This window comes from Saccopteryx bilineata, chromosome 5 (genome assembly GCF_036850765.1).
Source record: "Saccopteryx bilineata isolate mSacBil1 chromosome 5, mSacBil1_pri_phased_curated, whole genome shotgun sequence".
Classification (NCBI taxonomy): Eukaryota; Metazoa; Chordata; class Mammalia; order Chiroptera; family Emballonuridae; genus Saccopteryx; species Saccopteryx bilineata.
In genome coordinates this window covers 17,877,696-17,890,652 of record NC_089494.1, presented here as the reverse complement: position 1 = coordinate 17,890,652, position 12,957 = coordinate 17,877,696, and the positions used below count along the sequence as shown (strand labels likewise).

Genomic DNA, 12,957 nt, shown 5'->3' with positions numbered 1-12,957 from the left:
GATGCTTCCAGCTCCTCCCTCCTTCTCTCTCTCTCTCTCTCTCTCTCTCTCTCTCTCTCTCTCTCTCTCTTTCTCCTGTCTAAAATAAATAAATAAAGTCTTTTTAAAAATGTTTGAAGGAAACTAAAGCTGAAGTTGACTTGGGCCCGTTCCTCACCCTCACTGCTCATCCAAAACAGCTTCAAGTCCTGGTCATTTTCCTGCCCAAACACCTACAATCCATTGTAATGACCTTTTATTCTGATCCCTGTGACCACTGCTTCAGTCCAGAAATCAGTGAACTTCTTTACCCAGTAAATGGACTCCCAGCTTCCCTGACTGCCTCCCCTGCTCTGTCTCCCGCTTGCAGTCAGGCGAGCTTTCTGAAACAGTCTAGTGGCAAGCTTCCCCCACCTCAGCCTCCCCAGGCCCTCGGGATGAAGTCCAAACGCACGGAACCCAAGGCTCTGTGTCCTCTGACTCACCTTTGCCAGACCCACACGCGCCGAGTAGCTTGGTGACGCTGACCTGCTGGTGGTTCCTTCAAGCTCCCGGCCTCACTCAAGCCTCTGAGACGTGGCCTTGACTGTGCTTGGCCTGGACCCTTCCTTTACTCACCTGCCGTGCGAACACCTCCTTGCCCTCCCTGCGTGGTTCTCACCTCCAGGAATTGTTCTGGTTCCACCCTCGCTGTGGCACTCCTACAGGCCCTGTGAGGATGTCAGGACATCCATCTCCCCGTGCTGCTCCCTGTCACCCAGGTCACCGAGGGCGGGGACCGCCTCTTTCCCTCACACCGGCACCCTGCCTGCCACGGGGTGTCCAGTAAACAATGACTGGGCAGGTGAGTGAAGGTTCCAACCGCGGGTGCAGCAACTTGGGGGCTGAGCATGGGCCTGAGGGGAAAGGCAGGCATTGGGTCAGTAGCGTCCTGGGCCTTGGCATCGTGGAGAGGATGGGGCAAGCTGGGGTCTGGAGGGATGGGTCAGGGCCACCACACTGCAGAGCTGGAAGGTAAGTTTTCAGGCTGCCTCCTCTTTTTTTTAAATTTTACTTATTCATTTTTATTATTAGAGAGAGAGGAGAGAGAGAGAGAGAGAGGAAAGAGATAGGGAGAACAGAAGAGGAGCAGGAAGCATCAACTCCCATATGTGCCTTGAACCAGGCAAGCCCGGGGTTTCAAACCGGCGACCTCAGGGTTCCAGGTCGACGCTTTATCCACTGCGCCACCATAGGTCAGGCAAGGCTGCCTCCTCTTATGTCCCCGCTCACCCAGTCTCCGCAGACCTGAGCCCAGAGTTTCCAGAAAAGCTTCAGGGCCCCACCTTCTCCCTAAGATTTGTTTTCTGAGGGGCTGAATTCAGATAAAATTTCTTCTGAACTTTTGCATCCTTCTCTGTCAGAGAATGAATGCTTTTTCTGATGAGGCCTATTTAAAACAAAAAAGTCTGGGGACACACAAGGGTTCTGTGTCTATAGGACAGAGGGTACCCAGGGCCAGCAGGAGAAGCAGGTAATCATCCCCACCCCAAACTCCATAAGAGCATAAGAGAGTCTCTCTCTGTTTGTCTGTCTGTCTCTCTCTCTCTCTCTACACACACACACACACACACACACACACACACACACACAAATGTAGAATGCCTACAAGGGAGAGAATGTGCAAATAAGTGAACAAAAATATATTGACATTGACCTTTTATGTTTGTCACTGTGAATGAATTCATGGACATTCTGTTTCCTGTGAGTCTGATCCACGAGTATCTGCCTCAGAGGGATGAGTCCATTCTTCATGTTCTAACCAAGCAGATTTCCAGGCCTGGCACACTGAGAAGACCTTCCAGAGAAGACCCAGGTTCACCAAGGGAAAATCCTATGGTAAGAACAGTGGGCCTTAGCCTGACCAGGTGGTGGTGCAGTGGATAGAACATCAGACTGGGATGCGGAAGACCCAGGTTCGAGACCCTGAGGTCACCAGCTTGAGTGTGGGCTCATCTGGTTTGACCAAAAGCTCACCAGCTTGAACCCAAGGTCGCTGGCTCGAGCAAGGGGTTACTCGGTCTGCTGAAGGCCCGCGGTCAAGGCACATATGAGAAAGCAATCAATGAACAACTAAAAGTGCCACAACGAAAAACTGATGATTGATGCTTCTCAACTCTCTCCGTTTCTGTCTGTCTGTCTCTATCTATCCCTCTCTCTAGCTCTTTAAAAAAAACAAAAAAAAACAGTGGGCTTTAGGAGGGGGGAGGAGGGAGAAACGTGCAAGGGGATCAAATGTATGGTGATGGGTGGAAACAAGAGTTATGGCGGCGAGCACACTATCGTGTACACAGATATTGAATTATAATGTCATGAATTATAACGTATCATGTTATTAACCAATGTTACCTCATTGAAATAAAATAAAACAGTAGGCACGAGAGCCAGATGCATCGGTATAAATCCTGCTTCTGTTGCTTGTTGCATCATTTTGGGCAAGCGACTTCACCTGCCTGTGCTTCTGTGTCCTCCTCTGGAAAATGGTAATATTGCAGTGTATACCCCATGGGGGTGTTAGGAAAATTCAGTGGGTTCTACACGGAAGCATTTAGAACAACGCCTGGCAATGGGGAATTTTCATTAAGTGATAGCATTTTTTTATTCATTACAGCCTGTGGGGGCTTATTTTCCCCCAGATAATGCAGTCCCCAGAAAATGAAGTTTTCTCTGGAGTGTTCTTCCATGGAGGTGGGGGAAAGGGAAGATAAGAATCTGAGCAGTCAACCCCAACACAGTAATCTTCGTAGGAGGGTAGAACCTGGGCATTGGTGCACTCCAACAACTGGCTCTTTACAGTGTGGGGAACTCTAATGTGTAGCTTATGCGAGTTCCCATGGTGTAAATAGTCTCACCATGGCCTATTTCCACTGGCTCGTGGAATTCCTGAGCATTTAACAGTTGTCCCACTGAGTTTGGAAATCAGGTAACCTGCAGCGAACACAGAAAAGCCCGTCGGGATGGAAGCAGCAAGGCCAAATGAAGAAAGGGGTCATCCTATTTTGGCAATAAATTGGGCCTCCTCCAGGTTAAGCAATGTTTCTCGAAGTGTGGTCCATGGACCATCTGCCAGGTTTGGGATGTTTGTAAAAGTAAGTTCCTGGGCCTCACTCTGAACCTGCTAAAGCAAAACCTTGGAAGTAGGGCCAAGATTTTAAACAAGCTGCCCAGGTAAGTCTGAGGTGTGAGGACTGCTAGATTAGGGAACCCTGATTTATCCAAGAAGTCACAATGGGCCATAAAAGAGATGTGAAGTCTCCAGAATCATTTCGTGCCACGACCCATTATCACAGTAAGGAGTTGGAAAGGCTGGAGCGAGCAGGGAAAGCACCTTGACCTAGCACAGGAGGTGGCTCTAGATGAGCGAGGTGATCATGGGCCTAGACACCTTACCTCTCTCTCTGCTCCAACCTTGAGGTCAACATGCTAAGGCCTGGCTTGGCATAGAACTCAGATCTCTGTTGGGACCTCACAGAGCTACCGGTGAGAGAAAGGGCCGGCAAAGCAGATGGAGCACAGGAGGTCTTGTCATTGGAGAAGGGTGAGCACACTGCTAGATGGGCCCAACCCTGGCTCCAGACTGTCTGTGTGTTGACCCCACTCAGCATTCTGGACTCTATGGCTCTAACAACTTAAATAATTTTTATTACAAAAGGAGGAAAAGACCAAAACATATCCCAAATTCTCCCATGGGTTTCCCCCTCGGTTCCAATAAATAAGGTGGGGGAGACTGACCAGAAGAGGGGGTGAGGGTCATGGTTCAGCAGAAGAGGGAGTTTAGCCTGGGCAGGGCTAAGAACATCCAGCCCATTTCCCCGGTCCCAAGCCCTACGATCACATTGGCTGGAACACAGAACTCTGCCTGCTGATAGAAACAGTCTCCGGATGTGTCCCAAGGAGTGTGGCCAGGGAGAAAGGACATGTGTCAGGATGGCTGCCCCACCCTGCAGCCTTCTTAGTTCTGGGCAGCATGGAGTCCAGCCAGCTCCCTGCTGGCTCCCAGGGAATCTAGCAGCATCAACTGAGGTGCAAGCCCTCCAGAGGCGGGCCAAGACAGATGGCATGGCTTCTCCCCATTGGGGGAGGCAGGTATGAAAAACCGTAATGAGAGCTTGCTGGGTTGGGACCCACTGTGCCAGCCTGGGGGTCTATAGGTTAGGAGGACAAGCCATCCCTTTGCCAGCTCAGCTTGGAGCTCTGTCACTATACCAAGATGGCGGTGGGAGACGCTGGCATTGCCCAGTCAAGTCTCAATGGGGTATCTCTGTGATGGAGGAGACGGTAGGATCCAGTAACCCTTGCTCAGGTTCCTTCCAGGGCCAGCGCCCTCCTGACAGGGGGGCCTCTGGATCCAGTTGGGCAGTTCTGGGAAGACGGAGAGGGATCTTTTCAGCTGCCTGGCCCAGCTATGCCCAGCGAGTGAAAGCTGCTCTCTTCCAACAAGAGCCGTCCCAGGCGGTAGAGCAGCTGGGGATACCAGTGCACACCCTCCCCCGGGGTCCAGCTGCCCCACGTTAAGCTGTGAAACAGTCTCAGAGGCCAGAAGGCCAAGTGGGCCAGGCGGTGGTCAGCCACGGCTGCAAAGCAGGAGGCCACCACATCCTCTACCACCAGTGTCCCGTGCCTCGTTAGCGGGGCATAGGCCCCCAGGTCGATATGTGTGGAGACAGCTGCCACCCGGGCAGGCTGCAGCCCTGGCACCCCTGCCACCAGCACATACTGGCCAGGCTGCACTTGGCTGGCAAATGTGGCCCGGAAGTGGGCTGCCGGCTCTGTGTGGTTGTCTGCGGTGAAGAGCAGGTGGGCAGGCGTGAGCGCCAGGCGTCTCGGGGGGTCCTGGGTCTCGATGACCTGGAAGGCCCTCAGCTTATCCGGCTCACGGTCCAGGAAAATGAGCACGTCGCTGAAGGTGGGGTTCCCATCCTCCCCCATGGCCAGCACCCGGTCTCCGGGCCTCACGGCCGACAAAGCCACACGGGCCCCGCTCTCCAGGCGCACCTGGGCTCCGGCAGGGAAGCAGCCACCTGTCTTGGCTGCCGCCGAGTGCTCTGTAGGAAGAAGGGACACGAAGGTGTTACTGATGCAGAGCTCAGATTCTGAATCACAGCCCCCTTCCCAAGCCCAGCCCGGATCCTTTTGCTCCCAGACAGCCTCCATCACCATATCTTGGCCCCTACCCCCAATTCCCATGCGGTCTTGTACCTATTCCAACCTTCAGTGTGATCTCTGCCCTCTTCCCCAGTCTAATTCTTTGCCAGTAAGAGGAGCATATTGTGGCTCCAGTGAGTGAGAAGGAAAGGGTCACCCTGAAGCCCAGATGAAACCCCCTCATCTGATCTCAATGCTGACAATGTTGTGAAGCAGCCAGAGAGGTCAGAGGTCAGCGAGCCAGGCAGTGGTCGGCTGTGACTTGATACTCAGAGAGCTGCAGCCTTGTGGAAAAGGTGAGTTGCTTAGCTCCTCTGGGGTCTGAATGTGCCGTTATTTCTCACCCCTTGATCAGACACTCCCCCAAAGCTGCCCTCTTTGACTGACACCCCAAGTTCTGTGCCAGAGCTGGCCCTTGGAGTCTACATGAAAGTGAGAGACAGGCCACAGGCCAGCCGTGGGTGACTACAGACTCCAGGAAAGCCTGGCTCCGTGAGTGGCAGGAGTAAAATCACTGTGTCCTTGTGCGGGAACAGGACACAGGGGCATCAGTGGGTGGGATGGAGAACAGTGTTTCGGGGTCAGGAATAATGAATGAGAGTGGCCACTCTGGGAGCTGTCACTGGACCAGTGTTTGCAGGTGAAGGGCGGATGTGACTTGAAGTAGGTACCGTTGGCAAGGAAGTTCTAAGGGGGAGGGTGGAGGTGGGGTCATCACTGTGGACCCAGTGCGATCAGGAGCCGTAAAAAGGGCACCTGCAGGTGTGACTACTGCCCAGTGCCAGCCTGGAGGGCTGAGCCTGCACCCCGTGGAGCCAGGCTGGCACCACACAGGAACCATTTGAAGCATCCGCGACTGCGTTCAGTGTGGGTGACAGGGACATTGACAAGATTTGAGAGAGGGGTGAGGCCCCAATGCCTGCCAATTCGGATCAACAAGGCGGCAAACGTGGGAAAATCCACTTTATTGAGTCCACTTTGTTTATTCTGGCCCTCATAGCTGGCTTTGCCCCAGAACGCCCAGTTTCAGGGCCTTGGGGGAGAGGTTGGGGACGCCTGCGCCCCCTGGGCCGAGCATACATAGTGCCCTAAAGGGCCTGACCTGCAGCCGGGTTGTGGGTTCTGAACCTCTGGGCTCCTGGTTCCTGGTCAGACTTCCCGGTGTCTGGGCCCCACCTGGCCCCTGGCCCCACCACCCGCCTCGTTCTGCACCGTGCCGGGTGGGGAGGCTGTCTCTGTCACAGCCTGGCTTCCACATCCGTTCAGCTTGCTCTGTCGTGACCTCCTGCGGCAGGCTCTGCACTGTGGGCCTCACGGTCGGCACCCAGCAGCGCGGGAACAGAGCCCTGTCTCCCTAGGCTCCCGCCACTGACACTACCATGCACGGGAAGGGCAGGAGGTCACGAGCAGAAGCGGGGAGCGCCGCCGACGTCCTCTTTCCCGGGGTTCCCGCCTCCATCCCCGGGCGGGTCTCTTCGCCTTCTCGGCCCCGGCGGGCCCTGCTCCGCCTGCCCACGCCCTGCGGCCCCGGCCCCGGGCCCAGTCCCCCGGCAGCGGCTCACCGGACTTGACGGAGCAATGCACGTGAGCCTTGGACTCGTAATACACCCAGTCGAAGCCGGCCTCCACCGCCAAGCGCGCCAGCAGCCCGTACTTGTTGCGATCGCGGTCGGACGTGGTGATGTCGACAGCACGGCCCTCGTAGTGCAGCGACTCCTCCGAGTGGTGGCCGTCCTCGTCCCAGCCCTCGGTCACTCGCAGCTTCACGCCTGGCCACTGGTTCATCACCGAGATGGCCAGGGAGTTCAGGCGGTCTTTGCAGCGCTGCGGGAGGGAAGCACAGCGTTCGGGGCGGCACTGGCCCGCGCGCAGGGGAGGCGCAGCCGCGGTCCTCCGGAGCGCTCGCCTGCGCTGGGAAACCGGGGGAGTTGCTCTCTCCCTCGCTCTTAGAAATACGGAGCCTTAACCTGGTTCCTTCCGTTACAGCATCGGGCCGCCCCAGGCACCTGGACCGCACCGCGACGCCACAGACCTGGAGGGCACGGCTGGCCGGCCGTACACTCTGGGGGCTCCTTTTTCTGATAAGTGGCTTCTCCCTTCTGGGTTCTTTCTGACCCTCTCTGGGTACCGCGTCCTCCACAGACCGGGCTACAACTTCCCAGCGCCCAGGCCCTGTCTCACCGGGGCACCGAGACCAGGGCCGACTCACTACCCGGCGGGGCGGGAGCGGAGCCGACCGCCTGCGGCTGGCCTCCGGGGCGTGCAAGGCCGACGACGCCCAGCAGGTGTCAGCGTAGCCTCAGGGCTGAGCCCGGGACACGAGCCCTGGAGGCGCGTCAGGTGCGGAGCCCCCGGAGCGTGTGTGTGTGTGGGGGGGGGGGGTGGAAGGGAGTCGCGGACCTGCCTGGGTCTCCCGGGAGCCACAAAGCGCTCCTGCTGGGACCCTCTTATGTCCAAAACCTGCCCGCACCCCTGCCTGAACTACGGCATCCTTGGAACCAGAAGTTGGTGCAAAAGCTAGTGCCTGGCGCGATGCAGGGCGACGCCGAGCGTCTCCCGCTACAAGGCTCTCTGCAAGGTTGATAATTAGGCAACGTCCCGGGCCCAGAGCCCTCTGCACCTTTGAGAAACTCTCAGCCGGAAAGAGACCCGAAACGGTGCCTCTAATCTCAGGGAGTCGGCTCCACGCCTGCCTCACATAGGGTGAGAGTTAGAACCGCGCCCCCGGGGACGGACGGAAAAGATCAGCTGTCGGTGCTGACTCCTCGCGGGCCTGCAGTCCAGGGGACCCCGCCGCTGGCTGGCGGGAGGGGCCGGCAAGAGAGAGGGCCCGTCCACAGCCCGTGACTTTGAAGTTCGAGGTGCCGCCAGGCGTGGGCAGCCCGTGTCTCAACCTACCCCTGCTCCGCAGAGCCCGGCCCCACAGACCCTTGGACTCGGTCTCCCCGGAGCCAACAGCGGTCACAGCCCAAGGCCTGCCGCCTTCCCCGGTGAGCAGCACAGCCGGGACGCTCGCTGCCCCGGGAGGGAGTTCCGCGTGCTCTCCAGCCGCCGAGCTTCCAGGCCCCCCCCCCCCCTGTGTCCGCGGGCGGCCCCTGCTCCCCGCCCCTCTCCCCCTCCACCCCCAGCTCGGGCCCGGAGCGGGGCGCGCGCTGTCAATGATTGCCCAGCCCGCGGCCCGGATCCTTATCTGCATTCCTGTGCGCCCGGCCCGGCCCGGACCCCGGCCAACCTTCGCCCCGACACTGGCCGGCCGGCCCCGGCGCCAGCGCGCATGCTGGAAGCCGTGGTCTAGCTGCTTTTCCTACAGCACTCAGAGCGTGCGCTGTCTTCTCGCGGGGGAAGCCCGGGAGGCCGCTGCGGAGGGGGACTGAGGTCTCTTTCTCCGAGGACCGGGTTGCAGGGAAGAAAGTGTGTGCCTCCGCCCTCACCCCCAAAGCCCTCACCGCCCTACCAGCACCCCAGCGCCGGTGTTGAGCGCGGTCCGAGCACGCAGGGGCTATAGCTTCAGCTCTGCTCCCTCTCTCCCCGGCACCCGAGCCCCTCCCTTCCAACCCAGCCCGTCCCCGCCGTCAAGTTCAGCCACCAAGCCCAGCGACTGCCCGGGTTCGATCCCCTACCCTTCAACCGCAGCTGAGCGGCTCGGCTCTCTGGGCAGACACGTGGGCTCCCCGACAAGTTCTCTTTCCCACACCCACCTTCCTCGCTGTCCCTTAACCCCAGACCCCACCGGGACGCCGCTCCAGGAGGGGGCAGCGCATCAAACCAAGAGCGCGTGGAAGAAAGTCCGCGGGGTCCCCTGCGCCTGGAGCGTCTTCTCCTGGGGGTGCCCAGTGGCTTCTAAATGAAAGAAGCGCAGCGGGGCGGCGGGCTAGGCCTGGAAGGACCGGGTGGGTCCTGGAGGCGCAGGAGGCAGCGGTCCGAGGTGCCTCCGGGGACCGTGTTTGGCCGGAGCGGCCAGCGCTCCAGGGCAGGGGGGCCGCGGGCAACCCGGGCTGCGGCGCTCGGCAGCGGGAGCTCTTCTCACAGCCATCGGCGGGCTCGGAGCTGCCGACGCTCCCGCCGGGACCCCCGGCTTTCCCGTCTTGGACACGAGGCAGCTGGGCTGGGCGAGAGGGGCAGGTGCCAGGGGGCGGGCCAGCCAGTCGCGAAAAGGTGCCAGGGGGGCGGGTAGGGCCGGGCAGGTGGCGGTGCTTCGGCGGCGGCGCCCGGGAGGGCGGGTCGCGCTCACCTGGGTCATGAGGCGGTCGGCGCCCGTGTTCTCCTCGTCCTTGAAGATGATGTCGGGGTTGTAGTTGGGGGTGAGCTCCTTGAAGCGCTCCGAGCTGCGCGCGATCTTGCCTTCATAGCGCCCGCTGGCGCCCAGGGTCTTCTCGGGCACGTTGGGGCTGAACTGCTTATAGGCGAGGGGCACGAGCTTGCGCGGCGGCCGCCGCCGGCTGCCCACCACCCGGCCCGGCCCGCAGCCCCCGGCCGCCGGCACCAGCAGCAGCAGCAGCAGCAGCAGGAGCAGGCAGAACCGCAGTCGGGGCCGGAGCCGGGCGGGAGACATGGCCGGGAGCCCGGGAGAGCAGCGGGCGAGGGCGCTTGGTGGGCTGATGGGTGGGCGAGTCGACCCGGGCCCTGCGGGGGCTCAAGCGGCGGGGTGGCTCCGGGGGGCTCCGGGCGGGGGCGCCATGGGCTGCGCAGCCTGGCGCGGGGCCGGCGGGGCTCAGGTGCGCGGTGGGGGCCCGGGGCCCTGGCTGGTGGCGGCGCGCTGTCCCCCTCGGCGCCTCGACTCTGAGCTGCCCGGCTCGCCCGCCGCCAATAAATAGGCCGGCCCGTTTGTTTTGGCAACGCGGCGGCGGCGGGGGGCGGCGGATGGCGGGGCTGCGGGCCGCCGGGCTGGGCTGGGCTGGCCGGGCCGGCGGGTTGGCGGGCCCCGCGGTTAGCACCCCGGCCCGGCGGTCAGGCGACTCGGGTGGAGCGGGAGCTGCTGCCGTCTGCGGCGCAGCCCGGGGCCGAGTGAGAGGGGAAATGGAAGAGATCCGGGCTCGGGCCCCGCGCAGACCGCACCCTGCCCATGTCCCTGCCTCCTGTGTGCTCGACAGCGAACCTGCAGCAAGGGCAGCCCAGCCTCCTCCCCCTCGGGCGGGCGGCCCCCGGCACCAGCCAGCCCTCGGCCCGCGCGCTCCTGCGCCGCCAGTCCGCCCGCCCGCTGCCCTCGGCGCCCCCTGCACCGCCCGAGCTCGCCCTCCCCGCCCGGACGCGCCCCACCCCGCCTTGGCCGCGCCTCTGGGCTCCCCGCGGCTCCGGGGTGCCCCGCCAGGCACAAACCTCCCGGGCAGGAGCTGCCACCCCCACAGCGACCGCAACCCACGGCGCGGCCGGACGCGAGGGGCGGGGGGCAGTGGCGGGACCGCACAGCCGCCTACGGTGTCCCCTGCGGGGAAGTCAACCCAAAAGGCAGGAGGCCGCTAGTAACCTGGGGCCCCACCCTGGCCCAGAAGACTCGCCCTCTCAGCTTAGAGGAGCTGAGTTCTGTATCAACTCGGTGCACATCCCACGGCCCGGCGGGTGTGAAGCTGGGAGTGGGGCGTTCATCCTTAGAAGAATCAGTAGGGGTTTTTGAGTTGGAAATACTGTTAACAGGAGCAAGATGAAATTGCAAAGGGGTAGTAGGCCAAGGCGTAGAGAAGTGCAGCCGAAATGGTGATATCAACAGAAAAAAGGAGAAACCTCGACTGGCCACAGTACCGAGGGGCAGTGCAGATCTCAGAGACAGGCTCGCCAAGAATGCAGAAAGAGAGAGAGAAAAGAAAGAAAGAAAGCATAAGGGGCTGCTAAACAATTACTCTCTTTACAAATTAACAAGGACAGAGAACACGCAGAGGCAGCGGGAGAAGTAAACATAGCTTGTATTTGTTACTATGCCATTCAGAAAAGCTAAATGAATTAGGTTTCATTTCAACAAAAGGCGAGTGTGTTAAAAACAACCTCACAATAAACTACATATGATTTGGTTGAAATCTATTTTACAAAGTCAATAGCAATAGAATAAAAGGATGAGAAATGAAAAGGCTTAAAATTCTAATTCCAAGAATATTAATACAACAGGTACCATTTTGTGGGTACTTATGTGCCCAATACATGGAAACTATTAGATATTATTATAGCAGATATTCTCTTTGCATTATTTAATTTAAACTCACAACCTGAAAAATAAAGAAGCCTCACAACCCCAAATGAGCTATTATTATCCCCATGTTACAAATAAAAACTTTGAATTTCAGAGAGGATAAGCAACTTGCTCCTGGTGAGGCGCAGGGAGGGGTCCAGTGGGGCGGGGTCTGAACCCAGAGCAGATGTATTGGCCCTCTGTCTGTGCAACACTGACTCCTCCAGTAGAGCCTGGGTTTCGGGCTGTTGTGGCTTCTCACAGATGTGCTCATATTTTCTCTAGATCAGTTTTGTGAACACATTTTCAGAATTGGAAGGGACTCACTGAAGAGAGTGCTTAACCCAAGGAAACTGAGGCTCACCACAGGGAATTTAGGACTGGAGTGGCATGTGTCACTTGGAAACAAAATGGATTATTTCTTTCCCTCCCTCCCCGCTTTGTCTGTACTTCCTTCCCAGGCCCCATTTATTCTCATATTAGCGTTTGGATTCTACGTCTCTCTAATGTAGCTTTCAGAATGTTCTAACTTATGTTTTTCAGGGTTCAGGAATTAATTATCCCTGCAATGCTCCCACCCCCGTCTCGTCCTCAGACTTCTGGGACAGACAGACCATGCAGCCGGGTCAGTACCTCTCCCAGCCCAGACAAACAGGAGCTCCCTGTTTGGACAGAGTTCCCAAAGAGAAATCCTGTGGGGTTCCATGCTCATCTGTCCTAGTCTCTTATAATCATTTTCTATACAAGTATTGCCTCAAGTTCAATCTTTCTTCCTACCTCTCTAATGCAAATTCACCTCTTTCCTCCTTTTTCTGGCCTTAGCAACTAGAGCCATTGTCCTCCTAGTATGCATGGTCTTGAAGAGTTGTTAGATTCACTTTCAATCTTCTTTTCTCCCAGTGAAAGTGTATGTCTTTAAGATTCTTTCATACATTCTTTTTTATAATGATTTATTAACTTTGCCTTTCTTCCTCTTTATTTCTCCTCTTAAACTGTGGTCCTGTTGAATACAAACCTATGGTACATATAGGACCAGTGTCAAATAAAAATTACTTCTGCAGTGCTGGTGGGGGTTGGCATGAGGGTGCTTCCACAGCTGCACAATCTCCTTGCTTCAGATTGTACTCCGCTGCCCGAGACCCACCTTGGCCTGAAGGGCTTTGGAGCATTGATCAGGGTGTGTACTAGGAGAAGCAGATGGGATTCATAGTAACCGAATCTTCTCTCTGTGGCCGGCACTTTAAACACTTAATAAATCCTCACAGAAGCCCTCTGTACACAGTAATTATTATTCTCATCTGACAAATATACAAACTCTAGAGCTTTAGAAGTAAAGTAACTTGCCTGTGATCCCACAGTTAAGATTTGGACCTGGCGGTCTTTCATCCCAAAGCTATATTGTCTTTTCTCCGGATACAATGGTGGTTCAAGAGCCAAAGCTCAAATTTAGACCAGCATCAGCCCGATCTCCTTCAGAGAGGAAGGGGGAGAGAAGAGGGGAGACATTAGCACCATCATTTCTTCAGCAGAGACCCCGGAACACTTTTAACCCAATTAGGGCCTAAGGAACTTCATCATTTCTTGGCTGCCTGTGTTCTTAGCTGGTCAGTAGATGCAGGGTAGCTTTTGATTTGGGC

General features: G+C 57.7%; 1 protein-coding gene across 1 annotated transcript; it reads right to left on the bottom strand.

Annotated features, from left to right (window-relative positions):
- Positions 1–3,638: 3,638 nt before the first annotated feature.
- Positions 3,639–10,108, bottom strand: IHH (Indian hedgehog signaling molecule). The gene is made up of 3 exons (XM_066281201.1): positions 9,395–10,108; positions 6,726–6,987; positions 3,639–5,063 (listed from the first exon to the last, which is right to left on the bottom strand). The coding sequence occupies exons 1-3, from the start codon at positions 9,713–9,715 to the stop codon at positions 4,405–4,407; spliced, it is 1,242 nt and encodes a 413-aa protein (XP_066137298.1). The 5' UTR covers positions 9,716–10,108; the 3' UTR covers positions 3,639–4,404.
- Positions 10,109–12,957: the final 2,849 nt, after the last annotated feature.